At 48.8% G+C, this 7,485-nt stretch overlaps 5 protein-coding genes across 9 annotated transcripts; 2 read left to right on the forward strand and 3 right to left on the reverse strand.

Moving 5' to 3' along the window:
- Nucleotides 1-3: 3 nt before the first annotated feature.
- Nucleotides 4-582, reverse strand: FOXG_01925 (uncharacterized protein; the record flags this gene model as incomplete). The annotated part of the gene is made up of 2 exons (XM_018379045.1): nt 4-59; nt 114-582. 2 exons carry the CDS (start codon nt 580-582, stop codon nt 4-6), a joined length of 525 nt encoding a protein of 174 aa, XP_018235052.1.
- A 2,130-nt stretch (nt 583-2,712) lies between these two features.
- FOXG_01926 (uncharacterized protein) lies at nt 2,713-4,042 on the forward strand. 2 transcript variants are annotated; one of them, XM_018379046.1, is made up of 2 exons: nt 2,713-2,828; nt 2,882-4,042. In XM_018379046.1, exon 2 carries the CDS (start codon nt 3,024-3,026, stop codon nt 3,948-3,950), a length of 927 nt encoding a protein of 308 aa, XP_018235053.1. In that variant the 5' UTR covers nt 2,713-2,828; nt 2,882-3,023; the 3' UTR covers nt 3,951-4,042. The 2 variants fall into 2 exon arrangements, with proteins under 2 accessions (XP_018235053.1, XP_018235054.1); XM_018379047.1 differs by having other exon boundaries at nt 2,773-2,796.
- Nucleotides 2,876-5,091, reverse strand: FOXG_01927 (40S ribosomal protein S18). The gene is made up of 3 exons (XM_018379048.1): nt 4,924-5,091; nt 4,643-4,773; nt 2,876-4,586 (listed from the first exon to the last, which is right to left on the reverse strand). Exons 1-3 carry the CDS (start codon nt 4,960-4,962, stop codon nt 4,286-4,288), a joined length of 471 nt encoding a protein of 156 aa, XP_018235055.1. The 5' UTR covers nt 4,963-5,091; the 3' UTR covers nt 2,876-4,285.
- A 125-nt stretch (nt 5,092-5,216) lies between these two features.
- On the forward strand, nt 5,217-7,485 carry FOXG_18213 (uncharacterized protein). 4 transcript variants are annotated; one of them, XM_018398266.1, is made up of 3 exons: nt 5,217-5,837; nt 5,965-7,165; nt 7,242-7,485. In XM_018398266.1, exons 1-2 carry the CDS (start codon nt 5,760-5,762, stop codon nt 6,205-6,207), a joined length of 321 nt encoding a protein of 106 aa, XP_018235058.1. In that variant the 5' UTR covers nt 5,217-5,759; the 3' UTR covers nt 6,208-7,165; nt 7,242-7,485. The 4 variants fall into 4 exon arrangements, with proteins under 4 accessions (XP_018235058.1, XP_018235057.1, XP_018235059.1 ...); XM_018398265.1 differs by having other exon boundaries at nt 5,217-5,499; nt 5,567-5,837; nt 5,965-7,485; XM_018398267.1 differs by having other exon boundaries at nt 5,217-5,336; nt 5,567-5,837; nt 5,965-7,485.
- On the reverse strand, nt 6,561-6,857 carry FOXG_01928 (uncharacterized protein; the record flags this gene model as incomplete). Its single annotated transcript, XM_018379049.1, has 1 exon — nt 6,561-6,857. The coding sequence occupies one exon, from the start codon at nt 6,855-6,857 to the stop codon at nt 6,561-6,563; it is 297 nt and encodes a 98-aa protein (XP_018235060.1).

Here is a 7,485-nt window from a genome sequence, read left to right on the forward strand (position 1 = left end):
CGTTTAAGCCCAGAGTACAACAGGGTCGTTCTTGGGGTCGTTACGGGACTCGAAGAACCCTCCGAGGTGTTAGTTCAACTACCAATTGGGCGCGAGTCGGGACAACAACTTACAGTAGAAGAGGTGCTTGTCTTCCTCCTCATTGTCAAGATAACCACTGTACTGCTTGACCTTGTCAACACCGAGCTTTGAAGGGTCGACTTTCTTAGCACGGAGGTTGAAGTTGTCGAGTTTTCCGCCAACCTCGCGATGCTTCTCGCCATTCTTCTCGACCCAGAGGGACTGGACATCAGCACCCTTGACGATGTGATCCCAGTGGGCATCGGGCCGACGGTTGGCCTTCTTGGGCTGGGTCAGGACCTGCTTCTTGAAAGCCTCGACAGCGTCGGGGGCAAGAAGAGTGACCTCGTCCCAGACAGCCTTGGCCTCTGATGAGATCTCGCCAAAGAACTTCTCGAGGGGCTTGGTCCAGGCGTTGACGTCGACCAGAGGCTTGGAGTCGCCGCCGAGAACCTGCTGCTCTTGCAGGCCGACGGCCGAAGAGGCAGCGCCCAGCACGAGCGCGGAAGTTGACAAACGCATTGTCTGCTGTTTGAACAGGCTTCAGTGACTGCTTTTGCTGAAGATGGCGATGAGACTAGAGAATGCGGAGGAGTTGTTGGACAAGAAAAGTGATGTTGTTGATGGAAGAGAGAGAAGTAAACGCGCAAGCCAGGCAAGCGACGTAATATGGCTGGGGAAGCTCCCCCAGACCGTCTGAGACCTCCGTCAGATGGGACGCCGAGCAACGCAGCTGACCACTCAACACGCCCCGCGTAGCGGCTACGCTTCCTAGCGGCAGGGGCGATTCAGGCAGTTGCCGGGGAGCTCTGCTATCAGAAAGCCACTGTAGCTATGTGTGTATCTGTTAGTGCAGCGTTGCGTGTCACCTATACGCAAGGTACCAAAGGACCAGGCTAAGCTAGGAAGGCAGCTTGCGCCAACAACTCAAATATCCACTTTATGCTCGATAACGTGACTCGACGACGCTATCTCACCCTGATGAGTCGTTGATAAGAGGTGTTCGGGATTTAACTCTCCGTTGAAAGGCTGCCTCGTGATGATGAATAAATGTTCTTGTCGATGCAGAGGATTATGGAGTGGCCAATGTTCTCTGACTTGTGCCTTATTTCGCACCCTCAACTCACTCCATGATCCCCAGCAATTATTTAGGTGTAGCCAGGGTGTAAAGCCGGTGCCGGTTCAGTGACGTAGACGATACAGGACCCGTTTGCTGTGTCACCGTTCACGTCTGAACTGATAATGCACGCACTAAAACATGGTCAGAGGTTGATTACGATTCGGTTCAAGTGTGTCTCATTGATGGTTGTAAGCCTGCCAGAATCGGAGAGCATCCATTCTCACAAGGCAGCTTGCTCAAATGACTCTGGAACGCAAAGGAAACTGGATTTGCTTTTAGTCATGTACTTTGTTTTAATGGTAATAAACGTCCCTTCCACCACAACCTAGTACCTGAGGCGACCGCAATCGGCATACCAACATGGATGCAGCAGCCCTAGGCATGAAACATGAGTGAGGCGGCAAGTTGTAACTGATAGTTAGACGGGTCATCATGGGCCAAGGATTAGGTTCCCAGCTTACCCTTTGCATGGTTTAGCATTCTATTGATATTCCTTGTTCAACTCTGGCCGATTATTCAAGTTCCTACCTACCCTATGTCTGCAATTGTATCGAAGAGGTAGTATATTCCTCCTGTTACATACCAAAAAGACAATAGGTTCATCGATGTCAATATAACTTACCTAGTTTCTCCTTTTTACTAATTTTGCCAAAAGTTGTCTAGGTTAAAAGAAGCTCGAGCTTGAGCACATACATCTAGAGTATGTGCTCAGATACTAACCTTGACTGAGCTTCCACACCCTTAAGACTTAAGCCAATACATAAGCATTACTTGGCTGGGTACCACTTAACTTTTCTCGAGGAATATCCTGGTCACTAGAGATCATGTAGGCATCGTTCTTTATTCGTGAGAAGCACATATACGCCCCTATTCATAGGTTTCCACCAGCTTGGTTTCTAAACTACATGGTCAGCCACTGAGTAAGAACCAACTTCAGAGCGGCGGCCTAGTCAAAACGATCGATATTTCACAAGTTATTCAGCAGACGAAAATGTATTGTATATTGGAGTTAGTCTTCAGGAACACGTAGCAATGAGTTGTCTCTGTTCAAATACTGCTATAGGATCAAGGTAGTTAGCATATTTACTCAAAAGCATTCATCCTATGCAGAAACCGTAGTCAGACAGGATGCTAACAGCTCACCACACGACTCAGTCTTCAGATAGAGGCATAAGCAGTTATCATTAGACCTTTTTCACCAAATGAAGAGTCAGACCGATGGCCAAGACATGTCATATCATACGAGGCGAGGTGTATGTTATTCACAAGCTTGGTGACATGAATCTAGCCTGTGGCTAAGATACAGCACGGTTATTACTTATAAAATGATTATGGAGAAAAATCAGACGAGGGAACCAAGGGGATATGCCATGTCCATAGCAAATCTTGCGATTCTCACATCATGTAAGTTATGTTGATTCTAGATATCAGCAGGTTTAGCCCATCCGCATTATTCCAACAATTACTACATAAGTATAAGAACAGGAACCCAATCAAGGATGACATGGAGGCTCAGCATATGCCTTATTACCGAGAAAGGGGAGAATGGGTCATTATAAGTGGTAAAATTTAATGAATGGTTACGAGGTATGATACATATCGTTATGACTCAAAAGGTATGACGAAGGCCTACCTATCTTCTTTATTGGTGCGGGGCATTACGCAGTAGGAAATCCAAACCTGACTGATGGCGGGGTCCAGAAAAAAGTTCTGGTAAATCTAGAAGGTGAAAGTGCCTACTGTCTTTATTAACTACCTCATTTCTACTCAAGGCTCAGCAATTCATCGCAGCATCCTCTGTTTCCCTTCTAATTTCTTCCATCTCATAAATAAATCGCCTACCATGTCTCGCCAGATCCAACAACCATCCAACCAAATCAGGCTCACAAACGTCTCCCTCGTACGCCTCAAGAAGGGAAAGAAGCGCTTCGAGCTCGCCTGCTACAAGAACAAGGTCCTCGAGTGGCGATCCGGTATCGAGACAGATCTCGATAATGTTCTCCAGATCCCAAACGTCTTCCTCAACGTGTCCAAGGGCCAAACGGCGCCTCGTGAGGATCTCGACAAGGCCTTTGGCAAGGGCAAGTCCACAGACGACATCATCCTCGAGATTTTGAAAAAGGGCGAGATGCAAGTCGGCGAGAAAGAGCGCGCGGCGCAGACAGAGCGGGTGCACAACGAGGTTGTCAGCATAGTCGCCAGCAAACTGGTCGATCCGAGAACCAAGCGCGTTTACACATCTGGCATGATCGAGAAGGCTCTTGACATGCTCAGCTCACAGGCTCACACCGCGACACCCGACAAGAGCGCTGCCGGAAGTGCTACTGGAACACCTGCGACTGGAGAAGCGGGCGAAGCTAAGCCCAGGGCCCAGCACAACTGGACGGGCGTTAGCACGACCAAGAGCGCAAAGAGCCAGGCTCTTGAAGCTATGAAAGCTCTCATCGCTCATCAGCCTATCCCAGTAGCGAGGGCACGCATGAGGCTTCGTATCGCCTGTACCACCAACGTCCTCAAACAAGCTGTGAAAGGAGCAAAGGGGGCCAACAAGGAAGAAGACGGCGAGCAAAAGGCCGTGGGCACAGTCAAGGACAAGATTCTCAGTTACGTTGAGCAAGTCGAGAGTCAAGATGTCGTTGGTTCGGAATGGGAAGTTGTAGGCTTTGTAGAACCTGGGGCCTTTAAGCCCCTATCTGACTTTATTGGCAATGAGACCAAGGGACAGGGAAGAGTTGAGGTTTTGGATATGGCTGTCACGCACGAGGATTAAGTAACAAACACACTTAAGCAGTCAAAAGAGAAATCATGATACCCTTGCCTAGAATCATCCAGTATCTTTTCCTTTCCGTAGCGATACCCATGTTGACCCCAGTTTACCCTGTCATTGACTTCGTAGAGCCATAAACTTCACGTGTTTGTAGCATGGACACTTCCTGCTCCCTCATTGAACATCTTTACTTGAATACTTTTGATTCGTGACTCTGATCTAGAGTACAGCCCTTGCTTTGGCTGCATATGCCAGAAAGCAAACCTCTCAAAATGCTCAGAAAGATGGAGAAACCAGCCGTCACGCCTGTCCACCCATAACCAACACCCATAAAAAGTTTAACCACCCTTCTTCTTGGAGACACCGACGGTCCTGCCACGGCGACCAGTGGTCTTGGTGTGCTGACCGCGGACACGGAGACCCCAGTAGTGTCGGAGACCACGGTGGGCGCGGATCTTCTTGAGGCGCTCGAGATCCTCACGGAGCTTGGAGTCGACACCGTTGGCAAGAATGTGAGAGTCCTTGCCATCGACGATATCGCGCTGTCGGTTGATGAACCACGTGGGGATCTTGTACTGGGTAGGGTTTTGGAGGATAGTGACGATTCGCTCGAGCTCTTCAGAGGTGAGCTCACCAGCGCTATGAATTATTGTCAGTATATTTTGTGCATCTCGTAGGTATGAAAACTCGCGTACCGCTTGTTCAGATCGACATCGGCCTTCTTGCAGACCAAGTTGGAGTATCGGCGACCGACACCCTTGATCTTGGTCAAGGCGTACATAACCTTTTGCTTTCCGTCAACATTGGTGTTGAGAAGACGGAGAATCTGTCCATCGTTAACATCTGCTTCTCTGGGGTTTCATTTCTCATGATCGATTTCGATGCACACAACGCTGAACAGGATGGCATGAGCGCATTCGAGCGCAACGGTGTCGAATTCGATATCGATGAAATGATGCTGGAGAGGATGACTTACGAACTGGAAGTTCGACTTCTCTCCCGAGACGAGCGACATGATGGGCAACTTCTACCGGGCAGTTGCCGTATGCTCGTTGAATTCGATGATCGGGTGTAGAAGATAGAAGACTGAGTTGCAACCCTCGCTTATGGTGAAAAAAGCTGTGGGTACTAGGGCAAAGGAGCGCACAACTTGGGTGCGGATGGTAGTTGATCCGTGACTAGAACTAAGCCTATCTAAGACGTCACGTGAGCCATCTGATTCAGAGCTTGGGTCCCAGTCTCCCTGACTCATCCAATCTGAACTCAAATTTTTATATCATACGATTCACTCAGGTTCAACGCTCAGAACCACTACAAATGAGTGTACTTTAGGAAGCGCCTCGGGTCTGCATCGGACTCCAATATGAAGGACTTCAATTATCACACCAGGTAGGATATTATTCATCATATGCTGTCAACTTGTGCAGCCCAACATCCGTACTTTGTCGTCTTTTTCCATCGCTCGGTCAGCTCAGCTCGCCAGCTGATCTTGAGCCGGATACCACACCTCAGTGCTGGTACAAGACAAGACCAATATTGCAACGTTTTTTGAGTACGGAGTCTTTAGTGTTTTCACCAAATGGAGTCTTCCGTAATTTGACTGTTGTTACATTCCCTAGATAATTCTAATCTATTCCCGTTCATTTGTGTACCAGCACGCATCCTTCTATGCTTAGCCTGTCAAATCAATCTGTCCATGAGGACAAGCATTAGTACGTCTATCCCTTACGCCTTGCTCCAAACTTGGGCCAAGTTATTTCCTGTTCTGCACATGTAGTTGGATGTCATCGTTCTCGCAAATTCTCAGCTTCCATGGCTCCTTTCTGGCCACCTAGAATTCGTCAAGCGGGTCGTAACCCTACCGACATCAGCATTAAAGGGATTCTCTCGGTGAGGAAAAACAAACCTTTTCTTTCTTGAGTTGATGAGCAAGCATCTCTGAGAGATTCGCTCTGTCGGTCTCAGCGGTGAGATTAGTGCTCCTTGTTTGAAGGTGGGTAACTGACACCTCTTTGAGGCCCCGAATGGTCAAAATCTCGTCCAATCCCAGAATGTCGGTGATCCTGACATGACGATAAGAGAGCGGGAAGAATTGCTTCATCAGATCGGCTCGTGGACTGAGGTTGGCAAGTGTGGATTTCGAGATGCTGATGGTCAAACCCTCGAGCTTATCACATTCTGCAAGCTTTTTGAAAGTTTTTGCCGACTTGGGTCCGCACCAGTGAACCTTGATGTCACGGACATTCTGCACAAGCAGTAGGTTGCTGTCGAGGTGATACAAAAGTTCGCAGCAGCAGCGGAAACGGACAGCCTTCTTCCGAAAGAAGATGCGAAAGAATTCGTGGTTGAGTGCTGGACCCAGGATAGATGGCAAAGCCTTCATCTGAGGAGTGTGGAAAGACCCGAATTCGCGTTCCAGCTGTGGACAGTTGCAACTCACTTTTCGTGAACTGGGTTTGATACCCTTCGATTTGAAGACGGTATCAACCATCAAGTCAACAATACACTCTCGGATCTCGGCAGGTAGTCTCATGAAAGGAAAACCCTCGATGGGCGGTGGTCGGTCTAGGTCAGGGAGTCACTCGCTGCTTCTTGGGAACGGACGGTCAGATACTAGGGGGATTGCTTACCGGCAATTTCGAGGATCTCGGTGCACATCTCAATGATGTCGACACAGGTCTTGGACTCTTGGGGGTCCTTGTTGATCATGCGCGCGCACTTGGCTATCGTTGCAGCAACTGATTCTCTACGGCGAGGACTCAGCCGGACCATACTTCCCAGCTCTCTCGCGTCGATGACTCCGGCGTGAAAGCTTTCCAAACCCTGAAGGAGGACTTGAATGTTCTTGGTCAAGCCATACCGCGTATGTACGGCCTTGGACTTGAGGATATACCAAGACTTGCTCGACATGGCGACGACAGTAAGGGAACGCGATATACCTGAAAGCGGCGACGGTGGTGTGTCGATGCAGGTGTGAGGAAGCAAGTCAGGGAAAGATGATGGTGTTGAGAATATTATGAAGCAAGCGAAGAGAATATCTTCAAGTGAAGGAGCTCACCAACCCAGGCGCCTTTTTGATTCAGTAACTCAGGCAATGCCTAAGGTACCTAATTCAATGTTGGGATGGAAATGGATGGGCTCAATCACAGTGGAGGTCCATTGTGGTCTTCGCAGCAGGAGCCTGCACGCAGTGTCAAAATCCGCCTTCCCGCGCGCGCGTGCGTACTTACCTCACATTAACCTATGATATGGTGCCTTGACAACAGGAAAGTTGCTGACCCGAGTCAATGACAGGTACCAACTTTGGTGGAACCTCAAATGATTGAGACCATATCAAAGGCGAAAGAAGATGCGGTTAGTAAAATGGCTGTTCGAGCTTGGTGAGATGCCAATATCGCAGCGCAAACAAGCGGCAGTGACATTAGCGGGTAAGCGCATATACATAAATGATGATAACGACGATAATACGGAGCTGGAGTTGCAGTCCATTGGTGCACCGACAGGTATATATCCATAGGTTTACTCTGTGTCACATCGA

Source organism: Fusarium oxysporum, chromosome 5 (assembly GCF_000149955.1).
Source record: "Fusarium oxysporum f. sp. lycopersici 4287 chromosome 5, whole genome shotgun sequence".
Taxonomy (NCBI): Eukaryota; Fungi; Ascomycota; class Sordariomycetes; order Hypocreales; family Nectriaceae; genus Fusarium; species Fusarium oxysporum.